The sequence below is a fragment of the Nomascus leucogenys genome, unplaced genomic scaffold (genome assembly GCF_006542625.1).
Source record: "Nomascus leucogenys isolate Asia unplaced genomic scaffold, Asia_NLE_v1 000856F_79385_qpd_obj, whole genome shotgun sequence".
NCBI classification, from domain to species: domain Eukaryota; kingdom Metazoa; phylum Chordata; class Mammalia; order Primates; family Hylobatidae; genus Nomascus; species Nomascus leucogenys.
This window is the reverse complement of record NW_022097873.1, coordinates 28393-49583: the sequence shown is the minus strand read 5'-3', so window position 1 is coordinate 49583 and position 21191 is coordinate 28393. Positions and strand designations below refer to the sequence as shown.

Genomic DNA, 21191 nt, shown 5'->3' with positions numbered 1-21191 from the left:
ACTACATTTCAATATAAATTTTTAATATAGAACCAGCTGAGAATCTTATGAAATCTGACATTCAGTGAAACCAAGTATTATTTGTTAGAATCTAAATATTTTTGAGGGCAGACAAATATTTGTTTTAAAAGTTAAAAACTCAACAGGAACTATGTTTTTTATACACTTTCATATATTCTTCATTATTTTTCACTTGTTGAATTAGAAAAGTCATACTCTTCATTTTTAAACAAGCAGGAACTATCTCTTGGATTTTCATTGCTTAGCACAGGGCCTATAATATATAGACAATTATTTATAGAATGAATGAATATCTGGGAATTTGTCCAATTTTTAGGGATCCAAAATTATTAAATTTCCTTTCAACTATGTCATTTAAAAAATAAGCATATAGCTATTAAAAATGTAAGTGAAAACTGTTTAATCATTTTAGAGCAGACAAAATACAATATAAGATTGGTATCTTGTTATCTGAAAGCAATCATTTTACCATATGCATTTTGATCTTTTACCATTCATTTTAAGTTGATGGTTAATTTAAAAACTGAGTTTTAATCAAAGTTGTTTTCGAACATTGCCATAATGTCACTTTGAAGGGTCATATCAATGGTACCCGCCATCTGTAGAAAAAGCAGAAAATTTTAATATTACTTTAAAAATGTATGTCTTTACTACAACTATACAATAATGATTATGCAACATTTGGCAACAGATCATACAAAAGAAAACTATTCAATAATTTTTTAATTTTTATTTTCTCAGGTTGAACAATAAATTTGTACATAATTATTTCTGTTCAAATACTACCTGATTTGTTAATATATTCTTCATGTAATAAATAAAAAACAAAACCTACAAGAACACTAAGAATAAGTTTGACCCCTCCCTACAAGTAAAAGAGAAAGTTCAATGTTGACAGAGTGGGTATGAATAAGAACATGAACGCTGAGGGCCCACTGTCTTACTTCTAAACCCAACATAATGCCAGACACACAAAATTACTTTCTGAATGAACCAATATCTTCGTTATGTGAGATAACTATAATATGTAATGCTAAAACTATGGGCTTTCTTTGATTCTGCCACTTACTAACTGTGGAACCTAGTAAGTCTATTCTACGTATAGGCATTTATGAAGAATCAGATTACATGTAACATTCAGCAAAATGCCATATTAATCACTAAAAAGCTGTTTAAAAAATTAGCCAAAGTAGAGAAAAAGCTAATTAAGACAAAGGAAACAAATGTCAATTATATTCTGAAGACTTTTCTAACTGCCCTTATAGATAGATATTCTTTAGCATCTGAGATGACACCAAATATTAAAGTTCACAAAATTATTTTTAAAAAATAAGTCAATAAACAGCAACAGACCAGAGTGGTAGGTAAAAGCACCAATTTGCAATCAGTTGGTTGGCTTCTTGAATGAGAATTAGCATTCTCATTAGAATATATGTGGGAAAAGATTTGGAATTGTGATTTACCTACTGAAAGTATTTGAAAGGTATGTCTGACTCTTACAAACCACATAAATTTCTTTAAATCTGCCTTACAGACAAAAGAATACTTCTTAAATCTGAATTCAGACTTTTTTAAAATTTTTTCTCTTTATCTTTTTTTTTTTTTTTTGGAAACATTGTGTTGTTTTGTCACCCAGGCGGAGTGCAGTGGCGTGATCTCAGCTCACTGCAACCTCCGCCTCCTGGGTTCAAGTGATTCTCTTTCCTCAGCCTCCTGAGGAGCTGGGATTACAGATGTGCACCGCTATGCCCAGGTTATTTTTGCATTTTTAGTAGAGACAGAATTTTGCCACATTGGCCAGGCTGGCATCGAACTCCTGACCTCAAGTGATCCACCTGCCTCAGCCTCCCAAAGTGCTGGGATTACAAGGCGCAAGCTGCTGCAACTGGCATAAACTACATTCTTTTTTTTTTCTTGTGACAGAGTCTCAATCTGTTGCCCAGGCTGGAGTGCAGTGGCATGACCTCAGCTCACTGCAACCTCTGCCTCACAGGTTCAGATGATTCTCATGTCTTAGCCTCCCAAGTAGCTGGGCTACAGATGCGTACCACCAAGCCCAACAAATTCTTGTAGTTTTAGTAGAGACAGGGTTTAACTATTTTGGCCAGGCTGCTATCGAACTCCTGACCTCAAGTGATCCACCTGCCTTGGCCTCCCAAAGTGTTGGGATTACAGGCATGAGCCACCGCACCCGGCCCCAGACTACATTCTTAACACCCAGTTTCTAGGATGCCAAATGTCTAGCACAGATTGTTCCTTTAAGTTCTATTCTAAGCCTCCAATATAGGCATTGGATACATTATCCTAGTTTAAATATCATGTGATACTGCTATAAGTATCCAGACATACTGCAAAATTTGTAGAATATGTAATGAAACCTGTTTTTATTTAAAGTTTGTGTGTATTGGCTTATTTTAGATTTTCTTACTTCTTGACTAAAATCTGTGCATGTGGAACAATTATTGATAGAGAACTAGTATTCTCTGTACCAATTAACCTTAGATACCATGATTTTTTTTTTTTTTAGATGGAGTTTCGCTCTTGTTGCCCAGGCTGGAGTGCAGTGGCATGATCTCAGCTCACTGTAACCTCTACCTCCTGATTCAAATGATTCTTCTGCCTCAGCCTCCTAAGTAGCTGGGATTACAGGTGCGCCACCATGGCTGGCTAATTTTTGTATTTTTAGTAGAGATGGGGTTTCACCATGTTGGCCAGGCTGGTCTCGACCTCCTAACTTCCAGTGATCTGCCTGCCTTGGCCTCCCAAAGTGTTAAGATTATAGGCGTGAGCCACTGCACCCGGCCAATACCATGATTTTTAATACTAATGCTCCCCATAGCTGACACCGTAAGCTGGCTATTCCTTACTGTGTGGTCCTAAATACACTCTTCAACTATTCAAATTTAAGATCAAAAGTTTGGTCAAGGGAACTGGCATGAGGTGAACTTTTGGGAACTCTGCTAAGTGTCAAGTTATTATTGCTTTATAGAGTATGGTTCTCTCGACTGGCAGCAAGAGGCTGGGCTGTCAAAAATGATAGCAAATAGATGCAAGGTCAGGTTGTTAGTTATCAAGCTGCTAGACGTAACATCATTAGTCAACTTTCAGTGGGTTCCTAGTCTAGTCATGGTCCAGAAAAGTGCTTAGGATATTGGGAAATGTATCAGGTTACCTAGTTGTGTTGTTGGGCCGCAACTAGGGTGCAGTGAAATCACTTGGGGGTGACTTAAGTCAGGCCCGTGTGAGTGCCAACAGGAAACATTTTTACATCACTACAGAAAGACTTTAGGTCGGATGAGCGTGGTGGCTCACGCCTGTAATCCCAGCACTTTGGGAGGCCGAGGTGGGCAGACCATGAGGTCAGGAGATCAAGACTATCCTGGCTAACACGGTGAAACCTCGTCTCTACTAAAAATAGAAAAAATTAGCCGGGCGCGGTGGCGGGCGCCTGTAGTCCCAGCTACTCGGGAGGCTGAGGCAGGAGAATGGCATGAACCCAGGAGGCGGAGTTTGCAGTGAACTGAGATCACGCCACTGCACTCCAGCCTGGGCGACAGAGCGAGACTCTGTCTCAAAAAAAAGACTTTAGGTCAACTACTAATGAAATTTAATAATGAGTTCCTAAAAACCTCCAAAAAGACAATACCAAAAAGTTTCTATTTAAAATTGAGTTCATTAAAATTAAAGTTTAAAATTCAGTTCCTTAGTTGCATTAGCTACATTTCCCGTGCTCAACAGCCCTATGTGGCTATTTGCTAGTATGTTTGAATGGATAAAGCATATTTCTATCATTGTAGAAAGTTCCATTAAGATCACACTGCTCTAAAGTAAACTTCACCGTATGTTAAATGTACAGCACTATTAAATGCAATTTGTTTCTACCTTAGTATTATAAAATATGTGGCTGACAAAACTTTTGTTATTCCCTAGAAAATTAATTTGTACTTTAACCAATACTATAGCTAAAGCCAATGGCTCTTCTCTTCTCAAACTAACGTTCTTATATGTCCTATGAATTTACATGTTTTTCCTAGGATTACAAAAATATCTAGTTTTATGTGACTGAGATTGCTGGGAAAAAAAAAATCTAGCACCCAACAAGGTAACATTCACGACACCTGGTATTTGTGATTATTAGTTATGCAAAGAAGCAGAAAAACACTATTCACAAAGAAGAGACTAACCAATCAATTGAAACTGACCCAGAACTGACATACATATTGGAATTAGCAGAGAAGCACATTAAAACAGTTATTTTAACTGTATTCCACTTTTTCAAAAGTTTAATAGAGATAAAAAAAAACCACACACATTTTTAATAAACCCAAATCTCACATCTACAATGTCTGGGATGAAAATTAATACACTGGGGATTAACAGAAGATTAGACACTGAAGAAAAGACTGGTGAATTTATCCAAAATGAAATTCAAAAGGAAAAAAGAATTTTAAAAAATTAAAAGAGCAGCCCAGGTGCAGGTGGCTCACGCCTGTAATCCTAACACTTGGGGAGGCAGAGGCAGGCAGATCCCTTAAGGACAGGAGTTTGAGACTAGCCCTGGCCAACATGGTGAAACCCTGTCTCTACTAAAAAAATAAAAACAAAAACAAAATTAGCTAGGCATGGTAGCATGTGCCTGTAGTCCCAGCTACTCAAGAGGCTGCACCATGAGAATCACTTGAACCTGGGAGGAGGCAGAGGTTGCAGTGAGCCAAGATCACACCACTGCACTGCAGCCTGAGCCATAGAGTGAGATTCAGTCTCAAAAAAAGAAAGAAATTAAAATTAAAAGAGCATTAGTGAGCTATGGGGCAACTTTAAATGGTCTAATACATAAATAATTGGAGTCCTCACAAGGGAGTGAGAGGGGATATTATTTGAATAAATAATGGCCAAAATTTTCCCAAGCTTGATGAAAACACGCATCTCGAATAAGCTGAACAAATCACAAGAAACATGAAGAAAACAATTGCTGAAACCCAGTGATCAATACAAATGTTAAAGGCAAGTAAAGGAAAAACATACTATATACAGAAGACCAAAGATAGTAGTATTGGATTTCTCAGTGGAAACAATGGAATCAATGAGACAGTGAACAAGTACCTTTAAAGTGCTAAAAGAAAAAACATTAAAGCTCTAGAGTTCTAAATTCAGCAAAAGTATCTTTCAAAATTGAAGGCAGGGCCAGGCGCAGTGGCTCACACTTGTAATTCTAGCACTCTGGGAGGCAGAGGCAGGCAGACTGCTTCAGCTCAGGAGTTCGAGACTACCCTGGGCCACACAGTGAGACTTTGTCTCTACAAAAAATAAAAATAAAAAAAAAATAAAATAAAAAAATTAGCCGGGTGTGGTGGCGCATGCCTGTGGTCCCAGCTACTGGGGGGTTGGGGTAGGAGGATCGCTTGAGCCTGGGAGGTCAAGCGTGCAGTGAGCCATGATCATGCCGCTGCACTCCAGCCTGGGCAACAGGGTGAGACTGTGTCAAAAAAAAGAAAAAAAGAAAAAAAAAAAAGTGGCAAGTTGAAAAACCTGCAAATAAATGTTTATGGCAGCTTTATTCTTAATTGCCATAAGTTGGAGGCAACCAAGATGTCCTTTAATAGGTAAGTAATAACTAAACTGTGGTATATTCATATAATGTGCTAAAAAGAAATGACCTATTGTGATAGCCAAGACATGAAATCAACCTAAATGTCCATCAATGGCTGAATAGAGGAAATGTTATATATATATAAAGGAATACTATTCAGTCTTTAAAAAGAAAACCCCAGCATTTGCAACAACATAGATGAACCCAGAGGGCATTATATTAAGTGAAATAAGCCAGGCACAGAAAGACAAATACCGCATTATCTCACTTATCTGTGGGATTGTAAAAAGTTGAACCCATAGAAGCAGAGAATGAAATGGTAGTTTATTAGGATATGGGGAGAGGTTGGGGATAGAGATAGGAAATATTATTCAAGGAATACAAACTTTCAGTTAGACGGTAGGAATTCCAAGAGATTTAACGTACAACATGGAGACTATAGTTAAAAACAATGTATTATATACTAAAAAATTACTAAAGAATAGATTTCAAGTGTTCTCACCACAAAAGGTGAGGTGATACATGTTAGTTTGATGTAGCCATTCCACAATGTACACATATTTCAAAACATAATTGTATACCATAAATATATATAATTTGTCTGTCAATTAAGATAATTAATTTTTTAAAATTCAGCTATCAAGCCATAGAAAGAGAGGAACCTTAAATGCACATTGCTAAGTGAAAGACAACAATCTGAAAAGGCTGCATAGGGCATGATCCCAACTATATGACATTCTGGACAAGACAAACCTGTGGAGACAGTAAAAAGATCAGTGGTTGCCAGGATTGTGAGGAGGGATGAATAGGTGGGCCATAGGAAACTTTCAGGGCAAGAAAACTATTCTGTAAGGAACTATAATGGCTGATGTATATCATTATACATTTGTCAAAATCCATAAAAACTACAACACGAAGAATGAATCCTAGTGTAAACTATAGACTTTACTTGATTATACTAAGGCTGACAATGATGTGTTGACATTGATGGTTGGGGAGGGCATATATATAGAGGGGTATGGCACGTAGGAACTCTGCATTTTCAGCTCGGTTTTGCTACGAATGTAAGACTGTTCTAAAAAATAAAGTCTATGAATGGAAAAAAAAGGCCAAATAAAGGCATTTTCAGATGCACAAAAGTGGAAAGAACTATTGCCAGCAGACTCACACTATGAGAAATGTTCAAAGGAAGTCCTTTATGCAAAAGGAAAATTACACTATTTGGATATCTGGATCTAAACAAAGGAATGGGCCGGACACGGTGGCTCATGCCTATAATCCCAGCACTTTGGGAGGCCGAGGTGGGTGGATCACCTGAGGTCAGGAGTTCGAGACTAGCCTGGCCAACATGGCGAAACCTTGGCTCTACTAAAAATACAAAAATTTGCCAGGCATGGTGGTGGATGCCTGGAATCCCAGCTACTTGGGAGGCTGAGGCAGGAGAATCGCTTGAACCAGGGAGGTGGAGGTTGCAGTGAGCCGAGATTGCACCATTACATTCCAGGCTGGGTGACAAGAGTGAAACTCCATCTCAAAAATAAATGAATTAATGAATAAATAAATAAAATAAACAAAGGAATGAAAAGCACAGGAAGTGGTAACTGCATATATAAATATAAGATTCTTTCCTTATTTAAAACAATTTAAGAGATATTATCAGTATTTAAGCAATAGCATAAGGCTGATGGGGAGGAATGGAAGCAATTATTGTAAAGCTCTTACACTAAACATGAGGTGGTATAACATAAATTGAAAGCAGACTGCGATTAAGTTAAAGCTGTATATTGTAAACCGTAAGCAATCAGTAAAATAGGAAAACAAAGAGTTACTGATTATGTCAATGAAGGAGATGAAGTGGACTAAAAAAATGCTCTGTAGACATAAAGAACGAGATCATGTCTTTTGCAGGAACATGGATGGAGCTGGGGGCTATTATCCTCAGCAAACTAATGCAGGAACAGAAAATCAAATACTGCATGTTCTCACCTATAAGTGGGAGCTGAATGATATGAACATAGGAACACAAAGAAGGAAACAGCAGACACTGGGGTCTACTTGAGGGTGGAGGTTGGGAGGACGGAGAAGAGCAGAAAAGATAACTAATGGGTACTGGGCTTAATACCTGGGTGAAGAAATAATCTGTACAACAAACCCCCGTTACACCAGTTTACCTATGTAACAAACCTTCACATGTACCCCGGAACCTAAAACAAAAGTTAACAACAAAAAAGCTTAATACAAAAACGGGCAGAAAAAAAAGGGAGAAAGAAGAAGGACAGGAACAGAACACAATTATCAAGATGATGAACTCAAACTTAACAATGTCAATGATTATACTGAATATAACTAGTCTAAACATGTGATTAAAAGGCAGAGATCTTTGGCTAATGCCTGTAATCCTAACCCTTTGGGAGGCCAAGGTGGGTGGATTGCCTGAGCTCAGGAGCTCGAGACCAGCCTTGGCAACATGGCGAAACCCTGTCTCTACTAAAAATACAAAAAATTAGCTGGGTGTGGTGGCATGGGCCTGTAATCCCAGCTACTCGGGAGGCTGAGGCATGAGAATCGCTTGAACCCAGGAGGCAGAGGTTGCAGTGAGCCAAGATTGTGCTACTGCACTCCAGCCTGGGCAACAATAGCGAAATTCTGTCTCAAAAAAATAAAATAAAATAAAGATAAAAATAAAAAACAGGCCAGGCATGGTGGCTCACATCTGTAATCCCAGTACTTTGGGAGGCCGAGGAAGGCGATCGCCTGAGGTCAGGTGTTTGAGACCAGCCTGCCTAACATGGTGAAACCCCATTTCTATTAAAAATACAAAACATTAGCCAGGCATGGTGGCGTGAGCCTGTAATCCCAGCTACTGGGGACGCTAAGGCAGAAGAATCGCTTGAACCCAGGAGGTGGAGGTTGCAGTGAGCTGAGATCACACCACTGCACTCCAGCTTGGGCAACAAAAGCGAAACTTCGTTTCAATAAAAACAAACAAACAAACAAAAGCAAGCTCCCATTACATGTTGCCTACAAGAAACTCACTTTAAATAATTAAAAAAAAACACAAGATAGGTTAAAAGTAAAACGATGGAAAGAATTTTACTATGCCAACGCTAGTCATAAAAAGGTGAAGTGCCTATTTTAAATTTCAGTGTAATTTTCAGAGTAATTATTACCAGAAGTAAAGATCATTTCATAATGAAAAAGAAGACAAACCAACTTGGCCTGATTAACACCCTATCCAACAGCAATAAAATACACATTCTTCATGTGCACACAGAATATTTACCAAAGTAGACCATAAGCCAGGCCATAAAATAAGTCTTAATAAATTTCAAACAATTCAATCAGATATGGGTACGACCACAATGGAATTAAATTAGAAATCACTAACAGAAACCACTAGAATCAGAAAATTCCCAAATATCTGGAAACTAAACACTTCTGAAATAATCCATGAATAAAAGAAGGAATCAACTGTAGCTTTTAAAAATTATTTTCTGCATATTAGGACTCCTAAGTGAAATCAGCTTCTTAATCTAGCAGTCAACCGAAGAAATGCTGACCAGGAACAGATGGCACATCTTCTGGCCACAATTCATAGGTGGTTTACAGATTTTTAAACAGTAATAATAGTAAGTGATAAATCACTTCACCTAGTGCTAGGCATTTTCCTATGTGCTTAATACATGCTCATTCATTTCACCTTCACAATAGGTATTATTATTCCCACTTTAGGGAGTTAGATAATTGCCAAGGTCTAAGAGTCTAGTAAATAGGCAGACCATCTTTTTTTTGTTTGTTTGAGAGCACCATGTTGCTCTGTCACCCACACTGGAGTGTAGTGGCATGATCATAGCTCCCTGCAGCCTCTAACTCCTGGCCTCAAAAGATCCTCCCGCCTCCAAACCGTCATTTTAACTCAGGTAGTCTAGTACTTCCAGGATCAATACTCTATTATTGCACTGCCTCTTTTGGCTATGAATTTTTTTATTTTAAGCTTTAATTTTAGGACCTGATCCTCACTAAAGAGGTAAGTCTGCTGTCACTGAAAAATTACCCCGAATGCATCCTTGAACATACAAAAGACAGTGCTCTGTTAAATTTTTCCCTTGTTAAATTAGATTTAGTAAACTAAAATTCACTTACTGCTTCTCTCCTCCTCCTCTCTTGTTCTTTCTCCCTTGCTAAATTACGGTCTTTGAGAAGCCAGAGTTTGGATTTATCTTGAGCTTCCGATGACTGCTGATGTTCTTTCTGCTGTTCTCCAGAGCACTTGTTTTGTATTTTATTTGAAAAAGATTCTACAGTCAATCCATTCCCAAGATCCCTTAAAGAAAAAAAGTATAGCTCAAAGTAGGTTTCAAGTTCCTTAAAAGTATTACAAAAATGTTATTAAATGACAAATATAAAGCCATATATTAGACAACCATGTTCATGTTATAACATTATTTTAAGCTTTATTTTTGATGCATCAAATTATACATAAGTTAATCTATATTAACAAATAAATGGTTTTAGAAAACTGTGACCAAGATGAACCACTATCTTCTAACACACAGACCAGAAAAACTTTAAGACATTTCTGTAAAATAATGACTATATAATTTAGTAATTAGTATCTTTAGTAGCTTAATCCCTTGATTATTTGTCTTCAAAAGAGATATCACCACTTAGAAAAAGTATCAATACAAATGTACTTTTTGCAATTACAATTTGCTGTGTTCTACTAAATAGTTGAATCATAGTCACTTAACAAATAAGAAATTTAATGTATTTAAAATACATTCTACATCTCCCAAAGCCTCCTTTAATCCAGTAAATTACAGACCTCTGATTTTCTTGAGATACTTTTGGTTCCTTTGTATTTTGTTCCAAATGCTTCCGTATGAGTTCCTGTGTCCGAGCTTTTACTTCCTTTTCTATAGCTGCTTTTCTAAATTGGTTGAAGAGCTCATCTGAGGATTTCATTACACCTGATGGTTTCACTGGTTTGCCTAAACTTTTCCATGAATCTGCATTCTTAATCTTTATATCCTAAAACAAATATTTGGTTCAGTCTATGTCTACAGATGTTAACCAAATTTTGGAAGGAAGAAAACATTTTTTGATACAGCAATAGATCTAATTAAGATTCTAAAGGCCTTCATGTACTTTTAATAAAGTTAAAGTTTACTAAAGTCAGAAAAAAAATACAAAAACATAATAGATCATCTAAACTCAATTATTAATCTGAGACCAAATTAAAGTAGCACACTTGCCAATTATTTTAAGACATATATATTAACTGCATAATTTGCAGAAAGCATAAAAAATAAATAAATCCCTCAGTGTAATCAAGATAACTTATTATCCTATAGGGAAAATAAAGCAAATGGTCAAAGGATTAATAAGAGGCAAAGTAAGATCGTACCCTAAAAATGTCATGGAGTTTATTGAGAGTCCTCTGACATGGATATATTTTTCCTTTTGGTGGTTAAGAAGAAAAAACTTAAGTGATGTGACTGCTCTTCTTAAACAAGATACACCATGGTTGAGATTAGTGCTGCCCACCAGAAATATATGTAATTTAATGTTTTCTAATGGCCACGTTTTAAAAATTTAAGTAAATTTAATATATTTATTTAACCAAATATACCCAAAGCATTATTTCAACAGGTAATCAATATAAAAGACATAAGATATTTTTTCATACTAAGTCATCCCAATTATTTACATTTGTAGGACATTTCAATTTCAAATACTAAATTCCTACTAGAAACAATTGATCTGTAATTAGATTTCATAAAATTCACAGTTGAAAAACTAGTTATGTATAGTCAAACTGTTCCAAACACATCTAAGTCTTCCGAAACTGAATTATGTCTGTTTTAAATTTTAATTAAAAGACAAATTTTAAAACTTAGTTCCTTTAGCTACATGTCAAGGGCTCAATTAGCCACGTGACCACAGGCTACCATATTAGATAAGCACAAGTCTAGATGGCCCTTTCTACAGTTAAACCTGTCCATCTATAATAAGGAAAGAGGGCTGTGTAATACTAAACATCCTCTGCTGAATTTCTAAAAATAATTATCTCCTTAATAATTATGCTTGATTGCACTTTTGATATATTTCCATGAAATATGAGAAGAAAACTTGTCTAGGGCCCCATATAAGGCAAAAGAAAATGTATGACTAGATATATTTATAGGCCTTTTATTTCTGTCCTGAAGTAATAAAAGGAGTCAAAACATCCCTCCCTGCCCCAACACAAGGACCTTTACCAATCACCAATGATCAGCCAGTTGTGCTTTCCTGTAAGTTGTCAATAAAACTTGTTTTTGTCTCTACCTATGGAATGGGCTAATTACTAGTTCTATAACTCACTCAACTAAAGCATCTCACCTTCCACCTTCTCACCTTTAGATTTGTCCTCTAAAGTACTTGTAAGGAAAAGGTAAGAAGTAGAGGGTAATGGAACAGAGGGAGGGAGGGGGATAGAGAGAGAATATATAAAATATTCCTTTCATAGTTTCTGAAAACACCTTGAACAGTACCTTATGTATCTTAATGTAGCCCAATCATCTAGAATATTTGTTGAAAGAATTATATCAGTAGATAATTTGAAGATTAAGCAGACATAAGACTCCATTAGGAAATCCCTTGGATTTCTTAGATATCCCTAGAATAGATTCTAAAAGATGGTTTTATGACATGCTTTAAAATTGAGATCACTGGCAAATATCAACATTCTAGAACTTTCAATTAAACACAAACAAGAGGGCCAAGCGTGGTGGCTCATGCCTGTAATCCCAACACTTTGAGAGGCCAGGTGGGTGGATCATCTAAGATCAGGAGTTTGAGACCAACCTGGCCAACATGGCGAAACACTGTCTCCTCCAATAAAAATACAAAAAATTAGCTGGGCATGTGGTACACACCTGTAATCCCAGCTACTTGGGAGGCTGAGGCATAAGAATCGCTTGAATCTGGGAGGCAGAGGTTGCAGTGAGCCGAGATCGTGCCACTGCACTCCAGCCTAGGCGACAGAGTGAGACTCCGTCTCAAAAAAAACAACAAAAAAACACAAACAAGAGGACCAATGATAGGTAGGTAGGTGGGTAGGGGAAGGATGTTGCTCAGAAGTACTTTTTTTAAAAATTACATAGGCAAAAATTAGGCTTAGAGATCCAATATTTCATTTAAGTCAGGGCTTTTAAATACCTCTTGTACCACTTCCAAACCCAATTTCAAATCCCTTCAAGATTTGTTAGAAAAAAAAAACAACATTACTTTTACCTTCTGCACAGGAGCTTGACATTCAGATTCTAACATCGTTGTGTCATTATCACCAGATGGATGCATCACAGTTATGCCATTTGAGAGCTGTTCAGAATCACCTGGATGCACACATTTTTAGAATAGTATAATTAATGTATTTCATCCTACTTACCCAGAATTTGATTTTATTTTTCCTTCCAGGTTAGACACTATGAAAACAAAGAGACTAATTTTTTGATGCGTCATTTAACTTTGGAATATTCTTTTTTTTTTTTTGAGACGGAGTCTCGCTCTGTCGCCCTGGCTGGAGTGCAGTGGCGCGATCATGGCTCACTGCAAGCTCCACCTCCCGGGTTCATGCCATTCTCCTGCCTCAGCCTCCCAAGTAGCTGGGACTACAGGTGCCCGCCACCACACCTGGCTAATTTTTTTTTTTGTATTTTGTAGTAGAGACAGGGTTTCACCCTGTTAGCCAGGATGGTCTCGATTTCCTGACCTCGTGATCCGCCCGCCTCGGCCTCCCAAAGTGCTGGGATTACAGGCGTGAGCCACCACACCCAGGCTGGAATATTCTTAATTAGGGACTTGTTATACTGTAAAATATTTCTCATTTGAAAGGTACCACTTTGCTCTTTTTTTGTTATTTTTGCTTGTTCTGGTCAGCATGAAGTATAGCTGACATCATACTCACCCACCAAAACCTTTTTATCTGACCCCATGCTATAGCAGCTCTCCAGTTTAGACTGACCTCAGCTCTAGAGGTGTTTTTTTTTTTTTTTTTTTTTTTTTGGCGGAGGGGAGAGGGTATTGCTTTGATGCTCCAGGCTGGAGTACAGTGGTGCAATCTTGGCTCACTGCAACCTCCACCTCCAGGGTTCAAGCAATTCCCCTGCTTTAGCCTCCTGAGTAGCTGGGATTACAGGCGCCCACAACCATGCCTGGCTAATTTTTGTGTTTTTAGTAGAGATGGGGTTTTACCATGTTGGCCAGGCTGGACTTGAACTCCTGACCTTCAGTGATCCGCCCACCTCAGCCTCCCAAAGTGCTGGGATTACAGGCATGAGCCATTGTGGCTGGCCAGGCCTGTAAATTTCAACGTGAGTTTTGGAAAGGGCAAACATTCAAAACCATAGCATAACTTATCTAAAGCAATTTAGACTGCTGATAAAACCCAGTTATCACTAAACATTTACTGAGCACATACTATGTACTAAGCCCTGGGAACATAAGGATGACTAAAACGTAATAACTATCCTCAGGTATTACGCGCCCAGCCTAGAGGTGGGTTTTAATTAGGCCAAGCCAATCCTGGTAATTCTATCTCACCATCAGTAACTCATTTAGGAAGAGCAGACCTAAGCCAGTGCAGGGCTTCCAAGGGAAAGATGCTGCCTGGGTGGCCAATTTGAGACAAAAAAACACAGAGAGGGGAACTAAGATACCAGACACTCAAAATAGCTACCAAGGGAACAGGGATGAGAAATGCAGTAAGTCTGACTCTGAGGTGAGGAGAACAAACTATGCGATCTCATTAATTCTTAAGTTTTCATGCAAATATTTCATTTATTATTATTGGTGAAGATTAACTACAGAGTGTGAGCCCTGATCAAGCCATGAATAAAAGATTGACCTATCTTTGGACTATTGCTTACATATGCCAACAAAATTCCTTTATTAAATCAGTTTGGGCTGAGTTTTCTGTCATCTGCAACATGGAACATCCTCATGCATGAAACTTAATTGACCACTTGATTCAATTCTCTCTAGTCATAGTCTACAGGTTCTAATTAGTGGCTGAAGAACAAGAGGGACAAAGCAAAACTGAGCTGTTGTCTTTGTTAACTAACCCAAACTAACAAAATCCTGGCACTTACATATTATAGGGACTTACATTTAAGCTTCTACCACCCATCAATCCCTTGACTGATTCTCTGGCTAAATCATACTCTGAAGTTGAGGTTAGAAGAAGAGAGCAAGGAACATCAATGAATAGCAGTGAGCACAGGAGGGCAAGACAAAACACTGTCAAAGAATGCAGAACAAAAGCTCAAATTTTTAATTTGTATGTCCGTACACAGCCCCAATGTAGCCATGTTTCCTCACTTCAACAAGGAAAGGAAAAAAATAGTGAGAAAAGCTGTAAGTACAGGACTACCTTCCCTTCTCTGCTTCCTGTCAGTGATTATTTAGGAAGGAGAAAAAGTATGTATGGTAAGTGAAATTCTAAAGTGACCCTAATTTGCTGACTCTAAGTTGGTAAGTGGTGATAGTGCCATTATTGACAATTAAAGAGGAAGGATTAAAATCTGGGGACCAGGCTGGGTGCACTGGCTCAGGCCTGCAATCCCAGCACTTTGGGAGGCCAAGGCGGGAGGATTCCTTAAGCCCAGATGTTTGAGACCAGCCATGGTGAGATCCCATCTCTACCAAACAAAACAAAACAAACAAATAAAAACTTAGCTGGGCATGGTGGCACACATTTGTGGTCCAAGCTACTTGAGAGGCTGAGGTAGGAGGATGACTTGAGCCCAGGAGGTTGAGGCTGCAGTGAGCCATGTTTGCGTCACTGTACTCCAGCCTGAGCAACACAGGAAGACTGTCTCAAAAAAATAAATAAAATCTGGGGACTAAAAGTTTTTACATGGCTGTGTTTGGAATGCCTATGTGATGTTTAAGTAAAGACATTTAGTAGAGTTGTATAAACATGCCTGGGGCCTGGATACATTTGAATTGTAAAAATGAGACTAGACGTCATGGATGCCAAAGATCACCCAAGTATAAAGCACTGCTTCCAACCTTTTCCATGTCATGATATATAGAAAATGATCAAAGTATGGCCACCTGCATAAATGGGAAGGCTGCTCCCAGCTCATTGCTATAAGAGCTGAGGGGACATTCACTCAGGAAGACTGTGCTTTGAAACATGGTTGGGAAATTCTGGAGTAGATGAAAAAAACATAGAGGGCTTAACAATGCAATTCAGAGAATTATCAACATCTAAAGGGAGGCAGATAAAGAGATATCTGTAAGGAACAGAGAGATGGGATGGTTAAGAGAGGTGTCATAAAAGCCTAGGAAGTATGCCAAGGGTCCAACTCTCTGAAAAATATTTTTACATGAATGACCCTGTGATACCTCAAAATACTACAAAACTCATCTTTCCTCAGAAGCCTATTCTTCATCTGTGTCCCAGGTCTGTCAACCTGGACAGTATCCAGCCAGTATACTGTGAGCCACCAAAGCTTATATCCCTGGGTTATTAACCCAACATGTTTTCATATTTTGCAGACCTGCCCATTCAACTCTTGTAATTTCTTTTAACTTTCCCCTTCTCTTTCCTTCTATCACTTTATGTCATTTTTTCCCTACTACTGCAACAGCCCAGCTGGTCTCCTCCCTTCTCTGGTCTCTATATTCTCCTTTCCTTCAACTCACCTAAATAATATTGGCAAATTAATCACCCAGAGGCACACCTTCACTCAAAAAACCTTCATTGCCTCCCCAGTGACTACGGTATTATAATTAAGTCCAAAGTATCTAGGCTTAAAGGGTTAAATGATCTAAACCTGGTCTACCTTTATAATTTTCCACATTCCTGTTTAATCCAACCAAATCTTTAATCACACGGAATTATGAGTTGCCTAAATACCTTCACATTCATGTTGCTTCCTCCATCCAAATGCCTTTCCATACTAAATAAATATAGGTAAGCCTTATTTTTTTTCACACACATAATTCCGTGTGATTAAAGATTTGGTTGGATTAAACAGGAATGTGGAAAATTATAAAGGTAGACCAGGTTTAGATCATTTAACCCTTTAAGCCTAGATACTTTGGACTTAATTATAATACCGTAGTCACTGGGGAGGCAATGAAGGTTTTTTGAGTGAAGGTGTGCCTCTGGGTGATTAATTTGCCAATATTATTTAGGTGAGTTGAAGGAAAGGAGAATATAGAGACCAGAGAAGGGAGGAGACCAGCTGGGCTGTCTCCAGCTCAATATCCAGCTCAAATGATACTCATTCTGTAAAATACGTATCTGCCAAACAGATGAGGTGATTCTGCCTTCTTCACCTCCTTAAAGTTCACTTTAGCTTCTTTCAGGGCACATTATTTTTACTTTATATACCAGTTGTTTATTTCTCCTATGAGATAGCAAACTCCTGGATTTACTTTTTCATTTGCAATTATGAATTCATGTTTATATAACAGCCTAAATATTTTAAAAACTCAATATAATTTGGTGAAGTTTAAAAAAATTTTTTTTTATTATACTTTAAGTTCTGGGATACATGTGCAGAACATGCAGGTTTGTTACCTAGGTATACATGTGCCATAGTGGTTTGCTGTACCCATCAACCCGTCATCTAATTAGGTATTTCTCCTAATGCTACCCGTCTGCTAGACCCCATCCCCCAACAGGCCCCAGTGTGTGATGTTCCCCTCCCTGTGTCCATGTGATCTCAGTGTTCAACCCCCACTTATGAGTGAGAACATGCAGTGTTTGGTTTTCTGTTCTTGTGTTAGTTTGCTGAGGATGATGGTTTCCAGCTTCATCCATGTCCCTGCAAAGGACATGAATTCATCCCTTTTTATGGCGGCAATTTAGTGAAGTTTTTATGAGACGGGGAAAGGGTAAACTATAAGGATAAGGGTATGGCTAAAAGCTTCAACTTATAAGGAAAAAAAATTCAACATTGTCCATTTCATGTGGAGATCATACGTGGGCAGGTGTGATGAAAACCAGTAACACTTAAAAATTCACTTTTTAATCTTTTATGCACTCTAACATTTTGTCAAACTATTTTTCCAATAAGAAAACTTCAACATATTGCTTTTATCATTTAATTGTAAGGTTTAACAAAAAAATTATTTCTATTGAGATTTAACTCCAGAAAAAGAAAATGTCTCTATAAATTTTATGGCTCATATACATTTGCAATTTCCCTTGGGCACAGTGCCACCTACAGTTGGCAAATGTAAACCATGTTGTTTCTGAGAATCTTGCTAACTGCAAAAGAACAGCTACTCTGGCATCATCCAAACTTTCCTTTATATATTAGCTTACTAATAGGCATCATATAAACAGAATTTCAAGTAATATAATAAACTGATCCTTACTGAAGTTGTAGGTATTAAAAGCCTGACTTTTCATAGACAGGGTGTTTTCTTAAATTAGGAATAAGAGAACACCTTGACTATATTCTCACTTTTGTTTTTCATAATCTATTCCTTTTCAAGGGCAAGGCTACCCTAGCATTCTTCTAAAACATACTCTAGTTAAAAGAGTAACTTTTCCCTACTTTAGCTGTTTATAATGAGCCTTCAAATGTTCAAATCTCTCCAATTAAAAAACTCAAAACAATCTTGCCCACTCCTCCAAAAAATCTATTTTCCTGTTAAAGCCACATCTCTTTACCAACAAAGTTCTTCAAAGAATGCTTTACATTCACTACACTCAAATTCCATTACTTCTCAATTTACAACAATCTGGTTTCTGCCCCATCACAATGGGTACTAAAAAGCTTCCACAAAAGTAAAAATTCTCACATTCCCAATGTAATGCTCTCTCTACATTCCTCATCCTACTTAAATGCTCTGCAGTATGTGATACTTTTGATTTCCTTCTAAAAAAAATCTATCTTCCTGGGCTTTTATTACACTATTTTTCCTTTTTCTCTACCATTGATTACCTCTTCTTTTAACTATTTTTTTCTACTTTTACTGAGGACGTTTTGTTTCTTAGAATTTTGTCCTTAAGCTTTTCTCTTCCTGCTCTGCAGATTTTCCTGGTGTTTTCATGCATTCTTATGGCTTCAAGTAGCTTCTACATATTGTTAATTCCTAATTTGTAATTCCTGTTACACTCTGTTAGTTCTAGGAACCTATTTCTACCTTTATATTTCCACTTAGATATTCTGTAACATCTCAAACATGTGCCAAATGAGTTCTGTCTCCTGTTTTCAATCCAACTATTAGATAATCTCCCAGTAACTCATTCATCCTAACAAAGTATATCAATTCTGCCACAAAAATGCCTTATATATTCACATCCTTTCTATAGTTGCTATGTTAGTTTTGGTCCTAATAATTTATTTCCTAGACTACAGCATTCAGTGTCCTTACTTGATCCTAACTACATCAGAGCATCATCTTAATCCATCCTCTACACGGTAAGCAGCAATTTTTTCCCTATTATAAAACCTGGGGCTGGGTGTGGTGGCTCACACCTGTAATCTCAGAACTTTGGGAGGCCAAGGTGAGTGGATCACCTGAGGCCAGGAGTTCAAGACCAGCCTGGCCAACATGGCAAAACCCTGTCTCTACAAAAAGTACAAAAATTAGCCGCATATGGTGGTGCATGCCTGTAGTCCCAACTACTTGGGTGGCTGAGGCATGAGAATTGCTTGAACCCGGGAGGCAGAGGTTGTGGTGAGCAGAGGTTGTGCTACTACACTCCAGCCTGGGCAACAGGGCGAGACTCTGTGTCAAAAAATAAATAAATAAAGTAAAATTGAATAAAATCTGATTATGCTTCCTATATGAAGCTCCTTGTTGTACACAAATAAAAGTATACAAATTTGTATACAATTTGTTGTATACAAATTAATAGCACTGGTATTCTAGGTAACTCATGACCTATAGCTATCGTATCTTCTGTTATTCTCCAAGTAACTTGAAAATGTATTTCCGAAAAAGAGTAGACATAAATATTTCATACTTTGGATATTTGTTTATTCTTCTTCCTGGAATGCCCTTCAGTGTGGCCTTAGATATTTTCCCCATTGATCTCCATTCCCTTTCCCACAATGAAGAGACACAACTTTAATTAAAGACAAAATGGAATATTCAAACACAGAATAGGGAGGCTGAGGCAAGCAGATCATCTGAGGTCAAGAGTTCGAGACCAGCCTGACTAACATGATGAAACCCTGTCTCTACTAAAAAGACAAAAAATTAGCTGGGCGTGGTGGTACATGCCTGTAATCACAGCTACTCAGGAGGCTGAGACAGGAGAATCACTTGAACCTGGGAGACGGAGGTTGCAGTGAGTCAAGATTGCACCACTGCACCCACCTGGGCAACAAGAACGAAACTCTGTCTCAAAAAAAAAAACAAAAAACTACAAAAAATTAGCTGGGCATGGTGGCGCACGCCTGTAATCCCAGCTACTCAGGAGGCTGAGGCAGGAGAATCGCTTGAACCTGGGAAGCAGAGGTTGCAATGAGCCAAGATTTTGCCACTGCACTCCCACCTGCAAGACAGAGCGAGACTCCATCTCAAAAAAAAAATTTAAACAACACACACACACACACACACACACACACACACACACACACACACACACACACAAATAGTAGGGAGCTTTTAAACTGAAAGCTGTGAAGAGGGATCAAAACGTCTCCCTCTTCCTCCTAATCTGTGTTGCAGTAAAACAGCTTGGAAATTTATTCTGCTAGGGAGATACCTCCGCCCTTGGGTGGCCAAGTGGAAACCAGGGCACATTCTAGAGGGAAGAAGAATAGACAAGGAATATTCATATCTGCCCTTAACTTAGGCCTAAACACATTAGTGTCTCAAGGTTTAGTCATGCTCTAGGCTAAACTCTTATCAGAAGTACCCTTCGTGTCACACATCCCCTTGACCCACCAGAACCAAGTTGAGACAGGCAAAACTTTCCCTTCTGATAAGATATTAAATCAAATGAATCTAAAAATATAAAAATTTAACCAGTTTTAGACAAATAGGAACTACCCTTAGGCAAGTATTTCTAGCCCAAGTTTCCTTAACTGTAAACTATTTTATATATCTGTAACTTCATTTCTTTACCTATAGAATCTCTAAGTATCTTTCCCTTATTCTTTCCTACTTTTCTAACCCAGATAGTTGTCATGGAAGTTAAAGCAGCATTTCCCAGATCTGCTCAGAACTTGGTAGTATGGGCTCCAGCAGTAACAGGTGTGTGTGTGTGTCTGTCTATGTAAAATGTATGTATATTATACACATAAATGTGTATATAATTTATATATATATTTATATATGTAGTGCATGTGTATATATATATCATACCAATGTATATAATTTACATGAAAGTAAATTGGGTGTGAACTGTATACATAATTTTCTTTCTTTTAAATATAATGAATGCCTACAGGTATAAAGCAGATAATTTCTAATGATGTGCTTCAGTGATTATTTGTAACCTGGAATTTACTAGTTATGATTGTTGGTATTTCCCAGATATTTAACATTTAAGATGACCATAACATTTTCATATATGTATAGGTTTAGAAGTCAATTTCTCAGTAACAGTTGTTTACTT

General features: G+C 37.7%; 1 protein-coding gene across 1 annotated transcript in view; it reads right to left on the bottom strand.

Annotated features, from left to right (window-relative positions):
* Positions 1-397: 397 nt before the first annotated feature.
* Positions 398-21191, bottom strand: part of LOC100586227 (bromodomain testis-specific protein) — a gene marked incomplete at its 5' end in the record, with an annotated part of 41136 nt that continues 20342 nt past the window's right edge. The window contains 4 exons of the mRNA XM_030809137.1: positions 398-620; positions 9755-9935; positions 10437-10642; positions 12887-12987. Coding sequence (XP_030664997.1) covers positions 552-620; positions 9755-9935; positions 10437-10642; positions 12887-12987 — 557 coding nt within the window. The remainder of the gene's footprint in view (positions 621-9754; positions 9936-10436; positions 10643-12886; positions 12988-21191) is intronic.